Genomic DNA, 15,348 nt, shown 5'->3' with positions numbered 1-15,348 from the left:
TAGACAGACATTAGAATAAAAATAACATAAATTCAGATTGCTTTTAACGTACATAAATTAAAAAAGAAATTCTAACATATCCATGATTTATTATAAGATGAATGAATGAATATAAATTAATATTTCTTTTGTCAACATGGCGTTTTGAAAGTAATTAATTTCATTTTAAGAAATCTTTTGGTTTATGAAATTATATTCCCAAAGTTACAAATGAAATTACCACATAGAATATAAAATTGGAATAAAATTACTAAAATCAAGTCAACAAATAGCGACTCACTACATGGTTATAGTCTACGCTATATGCCACAGAAAACTTAACATGCATGGAACCTCCGTCATATCTTAGTTCACCAAACTAAAGACTATATTGCACTGTGCCACTTGAAACCCTAGTAACTATAAATAACACCATCTCTCCCCTGCCAAACCACAAAACAGCAACTACCAAAGTATTCTACTTCAATCCATTTGTTATCTACATTCTCTGTTTTATTTCTATTTCGGTAATGGCTTCTCAAGCTTGGTCACTCCTAGCTTTGGCACTGGTTTTTACAACCATTAATGGAAGTTTTGCAGCTCGCCATCTCTTAGAGACAACCGAAGCAGCAGCACCAGAAGCTGCTCCAGCTACACCGAAACCAACTATTCCAACTATTCCTGCTATTCCAACAATTCCTAGTATTCCAACAACTTTTCCCCCGATTTCTTCAATTATTCCGACGTTCACCGTACCAAATATTCCTGCTATTCCCGCTGGACTGCCACCTATCTCCGGTATTCCAAGCATCCCCAATATTCCTAATATTCCCTCTGTTATTCCGGCCATCCCTGGCATTCCTGGAATACCAAAAGTGCTAACGCCTCCGGCCCCACCTTCTGACACCACCAGTCCATGATCATCATATAATTTTCATTATGTGAGACAGCGGTCATGTATATATGGATACTCTATCTATATATTTGTTATGTTGATTTATGTTTGGTTTTTTGCTACATAGTTAATATATGTTAATTTACTATTTGTGTGTTTTGAAGTTTGAGAATCATGTATTGTTCATTGTATGTAATTTCATATTTCGGAATGAAAGGAAGTATTTGGTTTCTTCAGTCTAGGAGATATAGTTCGTGTATTAATCTAGCTGATATTTCATTTTTGCTGGAGTATATATACACTGTTTCTTTTAGTAAAGCTCTGAATGTGCTCACATATACATCTTAACATACAATTAAATAATTGACAAAGATAAAAACAATTTTTGAAACTTTTTAAATAAGATTTTCTTGATCTAGCTAATGATAATCATACTAATACATTCGATTATAGTATGTGGTTAGGCGATCTAATGATAAACACGCTAGCTTCTGTATTTTTCTCGATCGATAAATATATAATTTTTGAACAGTTTGATATATAAATGAGTAATACCCAATACATTAATTAATGATCTTTTGTTTTTTGTGGGACAATTAAAGCTTATGTTATGTTCTGTTTTCTTTGGGGAAATTGGAAGGATATCATTTGCAGTTAGTTTTTTTTTTTTTTTTAATTGTTTTTCCTTCCCCTTCTATACATTTATTTGAGTTTGTGGAATACACACTAAGTGCAATATATGTGGTTCTTAGCATATAGCAAAGTATGATGCTACAAAATAGGTAGCCTAGTTCAAAAACTTGAAATATAAATAATTCCAGAATTGGTGATTAAAATCGTATTTAAAAATTAAAATTAATTGAATATATGCATCCATAATTGTATGTGACTATACGCCGTCATTTTTTTTTTTTTCCAAAGTTAATATATGCAATATATGCATGCATAATTGTATGCGATTATACACGGTCATTGTAAGGTAGTCACTGTAATATGGTGAATCCGCATCCTCTGCATTAACATATACCATTTGATCAGTTAATTTTTTCAACCATGCGATCTGAATTCGGATCAATTCAGCCCACATCTATAACGCACGGGGCTCTTTATTATTAGTGCAGATTAAAATCTATCCGACGGACCAGATCTTAACTCAAAATTTGAGTTAACTTGAAGGATACGGATTCGTAGTATGGTTAAGTGAAATACTCGCACAATTTTTTCAAATAGATGTTTTTTTTTTTGTTTTAAAAAGTGGGATATTTCACCGATTTTTTTTTTCAAATAAATGTATTAATTAGTAACTTCCGTTCTTTTGTTAAATGCATGCAAAGATGGACTGAAGTTCCCTTGAGCAATTTTGAGTTTTGAGCTCTTGATTTCTGTGAGTGATCCCTTGATTTTGAATTTTATATATAGTATCATTTACTGTCCAATCCAATAAGAAAATTGCATAAAGGATTTGTGCCATATTTTTTCATGATCCTCAATCAATATATATTTTATAAAAATGGATATATGTATGTTTCTTAATCATCTTTGTAATCAATGCACATTATCTATTGGATGAATGTTGAAGATTGGTGTACGCAGGATCTTCATTGTGCACAGAACTTCTGTCCAAAGCATTCCTAGGCCCACTACAGCAGGAAAGACTTTCAGAGACCGGTTTTCCGGTCTCTGATAGTCACGTCGCCAGTTGCTGATAGTCATTCCGGTCGCAGAAAGTCGATTCCGGTCGCTGATACTCCGGTCGCTGAAAGCATTGTCGTAGATGCTCTTCTGATGACGTCACCGGTCGCTGAATGACATTATCCGGTCACTGATACTTTGTCTGCAACCAATTTGTTTTGTCGCTGTTGTTTTTTGCTGACGTCAGGAAAAAGGTATCGACGACCGTGAATCGACGGTCGCTGATAATTAAATCCGGTCGCTAATACTATTCTGTCATTTTTTTTTTATATTTACTTTTCTGTCAGTTTTTTGGATTTTTTTTAATTTTACTTTTCTCAAAACATACACAATAGATCGATTCAATTGTAATGTCAAATATCATACAAAATTACAGTTTTGATTTGAGATACAACAGTAATAATATCAACACAAAAATTCTAATTTTGCCATAGTATCAATTACAATATCCTCAAAATTCTCAAGTCATGAAATTAAAAAAAAGAAAAACACATATTCCTCAAAATTCTCAATTCTAATTTTCCCAAATTAAGTTAGCCTATTGTTATTTTGCACAATATCAAACACCCCCATTTAACAAAACAACACATATCAATGAATTTAATAAAGCCGGGAAAATCAACAACCCGTACTCAATCGATCAATACCCCAATTCATCACAAGAACTCACAATTTATCACATCTCGAGCAACAATCAATCAAGAAAAAGGGAGGTGCTTGAAATTACCCGAGAAAGGCTCCAAATGCAAAAAAAAGGCAGCAACAGTCGCTTCTCTATCATCAACATATGGTGCTGTTAAATCCCTCTGCACATAACCAATTTTCAATAGCAAATATTAATCTCACCAACAATTAACCAACAAATTGTTTGACACAGGGACAGAAGTGGAAATAAAAACATAAAATGCTGATTTTGCATTTCAAAAAAGCCAACTTTGAAAATGCCTAATAAATAGCAGAAAAATGCTAAAAATATGAAATCAAGTTCTAGTGTATTTGTTTTTGAGCCCTTTATTTAGCTATGTTTTATGTTCTTAATTTGGTCCCTCGATTTTTCTCTACTGGCGAACCAGTCAGAGGTCATTTGAAGCACTTTGAGTGCCAGTGGCATCTATACTTAGTTTCAATGCTGAGGACGCACATGTATTAGTGCCATGATCCGGTTTAGGGTATATACCTTGCACCAAAATGTCATTCTTAAGAATTTTACTCATTTGAATAAGAACCATGTTGTCAGAATCAGAGGCAAGAGAAATTTTGCAAAAAGACCCCTGGTTTCTATTTATTTAACATGATCTTTTAAATACTTAATGTTAAAGATCATAAGTGTTAGAAATCAGAATCGATAGTTTCAATCTTTTTAGAAATCAGCTGCTGCATGCAGATTTTTGCAATCAGAGGCTCAAGGAACAAAGAGTAATTTTAACATGATCTTTTAATTTGTTTATTTGGACTAAAAAAACATTGAAACATCATAAAATTGAAGATGCAAGTGACAAGACACAGCCATAGCTGATGCCTACTTACACTCCATCAATAAATAAAATTAATTCGATAGTACATGACATTCTTACCTTGCCTGAAAAATAGGTCGTGCAATTACCCCGACTGTTGATAAGGGCTCCCAAACAGTAGTCTATGATCAGGTTTGTTTGTTTGTTTGTTTTTTTTTTTTTTTTTCTGAAAATTAAGACAAGAATACAAGTTAAAATTAAGACGAGAGCTATAGCAATGCACAAAATTGAAAGATTGACTATTCCATAAAGTGAACTCGCCACTCTATTAACATTACCTGAAGAATCATCTCAAAATTGAAAGATTGACCATTCCATAAAGTGAACTCGCCACAAATTGATAGTATAAAGGAACAGCACAATAAGACGGCGGCCTGTTGGAAACTTACAAAACAGCCCCTAACGGTACCATAATCAGAAAATACTGTTACTGAACTGGTACCAGTTACAATTTATATCAATAGAGGTGCATGGTACAAACATTAAAACAAAAAGGTTGTCACGAAGATCATTTCCTAACCCGCATATGAAAAACATGAAATTTCTCAATTAAAATCAGATTTGAATCGTGTTAATCAACCACAAGCAATTAACACAAATTCTTAGAAATTTCACATTTAAAAGAAGCAACTAAGTAATTTAGAACATTACTGAACGAAATTTCAGATTCGATTCGTGCTTCCGACTCACGTCATGGCGAAGGTCAGTGGTTGGAACCGTCTCCTCCTTTGCTCTCGGCCTCGCCTCAAGCTTCGCGCATAAGGCAGCAGCAAGGAGGTTGAGGCAATGGTGCAGTCTGCTGTTGAGTGTTTTTGCAGAAAAAGGGAAGAGGACAGAGAGACGGAGAGGTAGGCAGATAAATCCAGAGAAGACTGAGGAGAGAGGAGAGAGGAGAGGCGAAGAGGCGCGGAGGCAGTAAGGGTTTGGGTCGGGAGGGTGGGTTTGGGTGAGCGGAGATTTGGTTTGGAGCGGGAGGGTTTTGATTTTGGGGAAGGGTTTTGATCGGAGCTGTTTTGATTTTGGCGGAGGGGCATTGGCGCGATTTTTTTTTCAGAAGCAGCGTTTTTTTTTTCAGCGACACTAAAAAAAAAAAAAAATTCAGCGACCGGTGTTGGCGCCGGTCGCTGATATGGTCGCAGAAAGTCCTGATCACATCTAATTTTTGTTATAGTTTTTTTTTTTTGAAAAAAATAGATTTTTTGCGACCGATACTGGCGCCGGTCGCTGATATGATCGCAGAAAATCCATTCTGCTGTAGTGGCCGCACGATCAATTCAGATCATGACTGGTACAAGTTGGTAACCATATCTTGCTTATCTGAAAAAGTTGCAATTAATTATCTTTAGTTTAATTATTGTATTAAATCTTCTCTATATATATCTATGTATTAAATTGAAAATAATTTAATGAATTTGATATTTGATCAATTTAATGAGTATCCAAATGATTTTGATTTGCTAATTATGAAGTCCAATGAGTTTGATGCTGCTTTACTTGCAAAAGATGAGCGAAAGATGAGGGATAAATTACCGTCATACTGTGTGTGCTTTCTGATGTTGGGAATGAAGGAGGGATAAGAGGTTTATCCATATTTTTTTATTGAATAATTATTTCTGTACCGCGCTACAGTATCCGCGCTACAGTAACTCTATTTAGAGGAATAATGTATTATGGTCCCCACTAATTATTATTATAAAAAGATATTATATAGTCTCAACTAATTATTATTCTAAAATCCCAGCAGCACCCTTTCAAAGCCTCGGTACTAATTTCGCGTCAACATTTCTCTAACAAAAATAGTTGACCTCGTAAAAATAAATACTTGAGTGCATAGATATAAATACTTTCAATATTTAGATATTAATACTTTTAGTGTCATATGTAAAAAGAGGAGGGATTCAATTACAACATTATGGCAGTTTAGGTCCCCACAAACAGTTATGTAAAAATTACAACACTATTTACTATATAGATATAAATACTTGTGTTCTTTGAACTATATACTTCAAGATTTGACTATTAATATTAAAAAAAAGTTATAGATATGGAACGGTTGCGATCCCCACAAATAATTACGGCAGTTTAGGTGCGGGTACGACGTCAGAAATTTCAAAAAAGGGTGTGGGTACGAATATTTAAAAATAATTAATTTATCATTTACATTGTTTACTATATAGATATAAATACTTGTGTTCTTTGAACTATATACTTCAAGATTCGATTATTAATATTTTAAAATAAAATTACAGATCTGGAACAGTTGCGGTCCCTACAAGCAATTATGGCAGTTTAGGTGCGGGTACGACATCAGAAATTTCAAAAAAAAGTGCGGGTACGATTATTTAAAAATAATTAATTTATCATTTACATTATTTACTATATAGATATAAATACTCGTATTCTTTGAACTACATACTTCAAGATTTGACTATTAATATTAAAAAAAAAGTTACAGATCTAAAGTGCAGTTATGGCAGTTTGGTCCCCCACAAACAGTTATGACAGTTTAGGTGCGGGTACTGTAGCGCGGGTACTCATATCAGCTTCCTTTTTTATTTTTCTAGGAGAGATTTGATTAGAATTCTATCATAGATTTTCTTCTTTGACTAATAGAGAGAAAGGAGAAAAAAGGACCATTTCCTTTTTTTTTGCTCAACGGAAAGAGGTAAGGAGAGATAAGTTAGCATTGATTTAACAAATTTTGATCTGAATTGATCGTGCGGCCTAGGAATGCTTTGGACAGGAGTTATGTCCAAATGCCTTCGGACAAGTTCCCTTTCAGATATAAGTTGCTAATTTCTAGAAGTCTCCCACCTTGCACTTAATTATTTTCTAATTTTCCTGGGATCACCCTTCCTTGTATGTATATTTAATTTATGAATGATTGAAATTACGCACTATCCTAAAAAAAAAAATTCAATATATAACCCAACAACTTAACCAGCAATCTACCAAATGCACGTGCCACTTCAGGTGATACATCTATACTTTTCATTTGGTGAAATAGATTAATTAACCTCAAATTAACTAGTCTCCTAGTCATACGGTCATACCTGAAGCAGTTGAAAAGAGGTAACCAACTTCATTCAAACATTGGTCAAATCTACTCAAAAGTTTCAAAGCCTCCAAAACAGCGGTTCTTTGTGGCAATCAACTGAATGCATGCAATATATATACTTGGATCACTACCAAAGGTAGTAAGGGTATCTGCATTAATGAAATTTGATTGACATTAGAATAAAGATAAAATTAATTAATTTAAAGTTAATTTGAAAAGTACTGCAATCATACAATTAATTTTGATTGCTTTTAGCGTTCAGAAATTGAACAAAAAGTATTCTCATATATCTCATAAATTACTTTCCAAAATGGGTAAAGTGAGAATAAGAATTAATATTTTTGCCAACATTGTGTTTTGAAAATAATTTTGTTAAGAAAAATATTTTAATTTATGAAATTATTATATTCTAAAATTACAAATGACATTACCTACGATATGAAATTGGAATGAAATTACTAAAATCGAGCCAACAAATTGCGACTCACTACATGGTTATAGTCTTAGACTACATGCAACAGAAAACATAACATGGAACCTCCGTTATATCTTAGTTCACCAAACTAAAGACTATATTGCACTGTGCCACTTGAAACCCTAGTAACTATAAATAACACCATCTCTCCCCTGCCAAACCACAAAACAGCAACTACCAAAGTATTCTACTTCAATCCATTTGTTATCTATATATTCTCTGTTGTATTTCTATTTCGCTAATGGCTTCTCAAGCTTGGTCACTCCTAGCTTTGGCATTGGTTTTTACAACCATTAATGGAAGTTTTGCAGCTCGCAATCTCTTAGACACAACCGAAGCAGCAGCACCAGAAGCTGCTCCAGCTACACCAAAACCAACTATTCCAACTATTCCAACTATTCCTGCTATTCCAACTATTACTGCTATCCCAACAACTTTGCCACCGATATCTTCAATCATTCCAACGTTCACCATACCAAATATTCCTGCTATTCCCGTTGGACTGCCACCTATCTCCGGTATGCCGAGCATTCCCAATATTCCTAATATGCCGTCTGTTATTCCGGCCATCCCCGGCATTCCTGGAATACCAAAAGTGCTAACGCCTCCGGCTCCACCTTCTGACACCACCAGTCCATGATCATCATATAATTTTCATTATGTGAGACAGCGGTCATGTATATATAGATACTCTATCTATATATTTGTATTTTAATTTATGTTTGGTTTTTTGCTACATAGTTAATATATGTTAATTTACTATTTGTGTGTTTTGTAGTTTGAGAATCATGTATTGTTCATTGTATGTAATTTCATATTTCGGAATGAGAGGAAGTACTTGGTTTCTTCAGTCTAGGAGATACTGTTCGTGTATTAGTCTGATATTTCATTTTTGCTGGAGTACTATATATACATTGTTTCTTTTAGTAAAGCTCTGAATGTGCTCACATATACATTTTAACATACAATTAAATAATTGACAAAGATAAAAACAGTTTTTGAAACTTTTTAAATAAGATTTTCTTGATCTAGCTAATGATAATCATACTAATTAATACATTCGATTATAGTATGCGGTTAGGCGATCTAATGATAAACACGCTAGCTTTTGTATTTTTCTCAATCGAAAAATATATAGTTTGTGAACATTTTTTGATATATAAATGAATAATATCCAATATATTAGTTGAGTGTGATGGCGATCAAATGATTTATTTTTTATTTTTTTGTGGGACAATTAAAGCTTATGTTATGTTCTGTTTTTAAAAATTAATTCGAGAATTGTTTAAAAAAAAAATTAATATGTGCAATATATGCAGGCATAATTGTATGTGACCACAGGCCATCATTTTATTTTTCCAAAATTGATATGTGCAATATATGCATGCATAATTGTATGTCACTATACATAGTCATTGCAAGTTAAGTCACTATAGTATGGTTAATCCGCATCCTCTGCATTAATTTACTGGATACTGTCCCATTCTTGTAGTGAGAATTCGGACCAATCTGGTCCATGTCTATAACGTTTAGTGTGGATTAAAATTGGATGGTCAAGATCTTAACTCAAAGTTTGAGTTAATTCGAAGGATACAAATTTGACACCGCCCAGATTGTACCTTCTTGATACTCTTGAAACAGATAGGCCTCATCGTACAATGATATGTCATATGGGGCACTTCAACGGGCCTTGAGATATCCAGGTATTTAGACAAAAGAGAATTAATCTAGCAGTGGTTTTATTGCCATAACCGCCATTAAGTGATAGATCCGCAACTGTATGACACACTTCAGTATTTTAGCCATAGAGTTTCATATGAACTCCGATTAAGCTGATTCAAAACTCTGTAGAAAGCTGACAACAAGTTCTAGAACTTTAATGTGAAACCACTACAGCAAAACAAATTTTCTGCAACCGGTATCAGCGACCGGTGCTGACGCCGGTCGCAGATAATCTATTTTTCAAATAAAAAAAATGAAATTTTATTTTGTCAGGCGACCACGACTATCAGCGACCGGTATCAGCGACCGGGAATGATACCGGTCGCAGAAAGTTTTTTTTTTTTTTTTTTGATATCGCTGAAAATTAAAAAAGCGGCTAATGAAAAATAAAATGCGCGCCACCCCCTCAGCCAAAATCAAAACGCAGCTCTCCGCCCCGATGCTAGGGTTCTGGTGCCAAGTGCCGCGCGCCTCCATCTCCTCCTCTCTCTTTCGCGCGCCTCCATCTCCGCTCACCTCCATCTCCTCCTCTCTCCTCCGCGCACCTCAATCTCCTCTGTCAGCTACGGCTCAAGACAAGATGGCGAGGTTTCTCAAGCACCGCAATCGTGTGATTTTCGCTCGTCTCTTCTTAGGTACTTTTCCTTTTCTTTTTGTTTCTTTCTCTTTTGTCACCCGATTTAGGGTTTTGTTGATTTGCTCAAAAAATATGTGGAATCTAAAGCCAAATTTTGTCTCAAAATATGAGCTGAAATGTTGCTTAAAAATATTTTAACTTTATTTTCAGATTAACGAGGCAGAAACTAGAAATTTGTGACTCATGTCAAAGTATGGAGCAAACTGGTACAATTTTAGTACCAAATGTAATTTTTAAACTTGAGAGATGAAAACAGGAAAGTAGATGATTTACTTTCAATTTTGTCTAATTTACTTTCAAGTATATTCATACTCAAATGTTTCAATTTAGTATGCCGCTTTCCTATGGGAAAAAGTTGAAAAAATAGGAAAGTGAAAAGCATCTAGAGTTACTAATATGATTTTACATCTTTCCTCTAGTAAGAATTAAATGGATTACTGCTTCTTTCTAACCAAGTGCTTCATTTTTAACTTTTATCTTTCAATTAATTATATAATTTGAGGTTAAATAGTTGGTTGTCATGTGCTTTAAGATCTTTGGGCATCCTCACTGTCATGTTCTGACACACATTCTTCAACTTGCTCATATTTTCCATGGATAGGATTCAATCTTATTGGCTGTGCAAGAAGTGAGAATTAAGCTTGTATGTGTTCTATTTCGGTGTATTTGACTGTTCTCTGCCGCAAGAAAGAAGCAATTCTTGTAAATGTTTTTCACTTTTTATTCTTTTGGTTTTGTTAGAGGATGCATTTACATCTTGTGTGTAGGCTCATTCCAAGCAGACATTGGTTTACTAAAGGAAACAAAATGATCCAGTATTATTGAATTTGGTTTTACCCCAAGAAAGTTCAATTAATTTCCATCTCATTTCCTTGTTTTGTACATACTTTGATCAAAGTTTATTTTCAGTTTGGTCCATACTAAAATATCTTAACTTTATTTTCAGATTAACTTTATTTTCGGATTAACGAGGCAGAAACTAGAAATTTGCTTCATGCAAGAAGGATTCAGGAGCTCGAATTGCAACTGGAGAAGGCCAAAAGGTGAATTGCAGGTTGATTATTACTTTTTCTTTTTCTTTTTTGGCAAAAGACCCTTTATTTATTGTAATAAAGTGGTTGATTATTACTTTAGCATATTTATATGTGGTATTGCAGGTTGGTGCTGTTGTGGTAGGATTTGACCATTAATTTAACTACTACAAAATTCAGTAAGCTCTTTACTCTTTGCAATTTTGCTTATTTGTACTTGCTTATTTGTAGATTGGTATTTTCATTTGTAGATTGCTCATGAGATAACTTCTGTTGGAAACTACCAAATTAGAGAACATAAACTCTGATTCTGGTAAAATAAATAGGACAGATAGATAGAGGATTTAATTTCATGCAGTTTAGGCTTTAATTTTGATCAATTTGGATTTTTTTGCTATTTTTAATGAATTTTTGAAGTTCAGCCTTTGAAATGGGAAAAAACAGCAAAAATGACAGCACTGTTCCCAGTTTACCCCTGTGTTTAGGCTACTGTTTGGTATAGTTAGGGAGCCCCAAAATTTATGAAAAATTACCAGCATATAGAACACCATGTCTTGAGAATTTTCATATAAAGAACATTAAATTTGGCTTAGTAAAACTCTTGGAATGAATTTCTAAAGTTGGCTACGATCTTTTCTTGACCTCCTGTGACAGATCAGCCAGTGCAGGCTGATCAAAAGTCTAAATCCAAAATCCACTTACACAGTTAGATAGAGGACAGAAAAACAAGTGGTTTAGAGCCAAAGTTTTCTCCATTTGGATTTTTCTGCTATTTTCTAACCATTTTCAAAGTTAAGACTTTTCAAAAATATGAAAACAGCATATTATACAGAATTTAGCATGATGTAACAGATATAATTGCATCTTTTTTCAAACAGACCACCTACAGCTTGTCAACAAGAACCTTCATGACCAGGTTATCAATTAATTCTAGGTCACAAGAAGATTTTAGTGTTTGTGGATTAGCTCATGTAATTAGTATTGTCAAAATGTGATATTATCACTACAACAATGTAGATACTTTTTGCGAGAGAAAAAACAAATTTATGACGGTACTCCCTCGCGAAAAGTACCGTCGCAAAAAGAAAAAGCTGAAGAATGAGAGTAGTCCGTCGCAAAAAGTCACTTTTTTATCCTCGCGAAAGGTGTCTCATTCTTGTTGTGTATGTTTGATTTAGCATGATGTAATATACTCTTGCTTTGATCGATTTTGTTTGATTTGAATGTTGTTTATATTTTGTATGTTTAGATGTTGTTATTTATGTTTGATCGATGTGAATGTTTGGTATGTGTGGTACCAATTAAATGGGGGAAAGTAAATAACCAAAAAAAAACCAAAAAAAATTGACAGAAGGTTATTAGCGACCGGTTTTTGACTATCAGCAACCGTTTATTTCGTCGCAGATATGTTTTTCTGACATCAGCAAAAATTAACAGCGACAGAAAACAATTGGTCGCAGAAAAAGTATCAGCGACCGGCTGACGTCATTCATCGACCGGTGACGTCAGCAGAAGAGTATCTGCGACAAGGCTTTCAGCGACCGGGGTATCAGAGACCGGAATTGACTTTCTGAGACCGGAATGACTATCAGCGACCGGCGACGTGACTATCAGAGACCGGAAAACCGGTCTCTGAAAGTCTTTGTTGCTGTAGTGAACATTTGTCCAGAATCTGAAGGAATCATAGTAAAAAAGGTATGTCAAGATAAGTTGTTAGTTTTGGGCTATGTGTCATTAATTAAGTTAGGTGTGAGTTTTTAGTGGGTCTTTAAAAATATGGTCGAAAATGTGTTTGAATTCTGTTTATTTGTGGGTTTCTACGAGAGACTTTTTAGAGTTACTGGGAGGTTAATAAGTGTATTTTGGTATTAGTAAAAGTATTTGAGACTTGTAATAATTGTTAGGTAGTTTCGAAAGAAAGGAATATGGCTATATAACAGTCCAAAGTCATTTTGTAATATTGAGTTATTATAAATTTTATTATTTGAGTTGAGTTGATCTTCTCTTGTCCTCTGTTGAGTTGAGCTTTGCTTCTCTTTGAATAATGTATTAGTTGAACTAGCTAGTGTTCTTATGAATCTCATAGGCCGGGCCGTGTCATAATTCATAGTATGGTCAAGTGAAATACTCGCACAAGTTTTTCTGATAAATGTATTAGTAACTATATACATAATATGCATTGTTGACAAAGATGAATGATTGAATATATATATAGATGATTAATTTATGAATGATTCATCATCCATTATATATTTTTAATTTATAAATGATTGAATTTACGCACTATATACATAATTCAATATATAGCCCAACAACCAGTAATCTACCCAATGCACGTGCCAGTGCCACTTCAGGTGATACATCTATACTTTTCATTTGGTGAAATAGATTAATTAATCTCAAACTAGTCTCATTCAAACATTGGTCAAATCTACTCAAAGTTTCAAAGCCTCCAAAGCAGGTTCTTTGTGGCAATCAACTGAATGCATGCAATATACTTCTCGGATCAATATCTTTATACTAACGGTATCTGCATTAATGAAATTAGACTGACATTAGAGTAAAAATAACAGAAACTAATTTAAAGTTAATTTGAAAAGCACTGCAGTCATGCAATTACTTTTGATTGTTTTAGCGTACAGAAATTGAAAAAGAAATTAATATTCTGTACCATAAATTAATTTCTGAAATGGATGAACAAATATAAATTCATATTTTGTTTTGCCAAAATGGCGTTTTGGAAGTAATTTCATTATAAGAAATACCATATATTGCACCTATAATATGAAATTAGAAAGAATTATACTAAAATCAAGCAAACAAATAGCGACTCACTACATGGTTATAGTCTACGCTACATGCCACAGAAAATTTAAGATGGAACGTCTGTTATATCTTGTTCACCAAAGTAAAGACTATATTAGTTGCAAAAAAAAAAAAAGTAAAGACTATATTGCACTTACCCACTTGAAACCCTATACTATAAATATCATCATCTCTTCCCTGCCAAACCACAAAACAGCAACTACCAAAGTTTAATACTTAAATACATTTGTTATCTACATTCTCTGTTCTATTTGTCTAATGGCTTCCCAAGCATGGTCACTCCTAGCTTTGGCACTGCTTTTTACAACCATTAATGGAAGTTTTGCGGCTCGCCGTCTCTTAGAAACGACCGAAGCAGCAGCACCAGAAGCTGCTCCAACTACACCGAAAGTGATTATTCCAACAACTATTCCTTCAATTCCATCAACTTTGCCCCCGATTTCTTCAATTATTCCGACGTTCATCATACCAAATATGCCTGCTATTCCCGCTGGACTACCACCTATCTCCGGTATGCCGAGCATTCCCAATATTCCTAATATTCCCTCTGTTATTCCCACTGTATTGCCTCCTATGCCGGCCATCCCCAGCATTCCTGCAATACCAAAAGTGCTAACGCCTCCGGCGCCACCTACTGACACCACCAGCCCATGAACAATTGATCATCATATAATTTTCATTATGTGAGACAGCGGTGATGTATATATAGATACTCTACCTATATATGTGCTATGTTGATTTATGTGAGACAACAGTCATGTATTAGATACTCTATATATTTGATATGCTGATTTATGTTTGGTTTTTTTATACTACATTCTACATATATAGTTAATTTATGTTTATTATTTGTGTGTTTTGTAGTTTGAGAATCATATATCTTTTGTTTGTATGTATTTTCCTATTTCGGATTGAGAAGAATTAAGTACTTGGTTTCTTCAGCCTAGGAGATATCGTTTGCAAGAGTATACAATGTTTCTTATAGTAATGTCCGGAATGCAAGCACATATACATATACATTTTATCATACTAATAAATAATTGACAAAGATAAAAACAATTTTGAAACTTTTTAAATAAGATTTTCTTGATCTAATGATATTAATACAAATACATTCGATTAAAGTACGCGCTTAGGTGACCTAATGTTAAACACACTTACGTATTTTTCTCAATTGAAAAATATTAATTTTCTGAACAGTTTGATATATTAATGAATAATATCCAATACAATTTAGTGTGATGGCGATCAAATGATTTACGACAATTAAATGGTTTTGTTTTTTATTTCTTGTCGACAATCGATCAAAGCTTATGTTATCTTCTGTTTTCTTTGGGGAAATTGTAAGGATATCATTTGCAGTTACATTTTTTCCTATAGAGAAGTTATTGTAAGGATATCATTTGCTTGTATAGTTTTTAGTTTTCTCCTTTGAAAATAACAGGGTCATGGCCCTAGCTTATAAGTTAATTAGAACCAAAAGTCAGATTACCAAACTAAAAGAGAATTTGGAACAAAA

General features: G+C 33.8%; 1 protein-coding gene and 2 long non-coding RNA genes across 3 annotated transcripts; 2 read left to right on the top strand and 1 right to left on the bottom strand.

Annotated features, from left to right (window-relative positions):
* Nucleotides 1-904: 904 nt before the first annotated feature.
* On the bottom strand, nt 905-14,753 carry LOC144552690 (uncharacterized). The gene is made up of 2 exons (XR_013511198.1): nt 14,653-14,753; nt 905-993 (listed from the first exon to the last, which is right to left on the bottom strand). It is a non-coding gene; the product is annotated as an uncharacterized LOC144552690 (long non-coding RNA).
* Nucleotides 10,134-11,182, top strand: LOC144553595 (uncharacterized). The gene is made up of 3 exons (XR_013511397.1): nt 10,134-10,674; nt 10,919-11,026; nt 11,130-11,182. It is a non-coding gene; the product is annotated as an uncharacterized LOC144553595 (long non-coding RNA).
* LOC144552688 (uncharacterized) lies at nt 14,032-14,627 on the top strand. Its single transcript, XM_078300684.1, has 2 exons — nt 14,032-14,523; nt 14,585-14,627. The coding sequence occupies exon 1, from the start codon at nt 14,088-14,090 to the stop codon at nt 14,481-14,483; it is 396 nt and encodes a 131-aa protein (XP_078156810.1). The 5' UTR covers nt 14,032-14,087; the 3' UTR covers nt 14,484-14,523; nt 14,585-14,627.
* Nucleotides 14,754-15,348: the final 595 nt, after the last annotated feature.

This window comes from Carex rostrata, chromosome 4 (genome assembly GCF_964058835.1).
Source record: "Carex rostrata chromosome 4, lpCarRost1.2, whole genome shotgun sequence".
NCBI classification, from domain to species: Eukaryota; Viridiplantae; Streptophyta; class Magnoliopsida; order Poales; family Cyperaceae; genus Carex; species Carex rostrata.
Note: the sequence above shows the minus strand (reverse complement) of the source record. Positions and strands in the feature narration are given on the sequence as shown.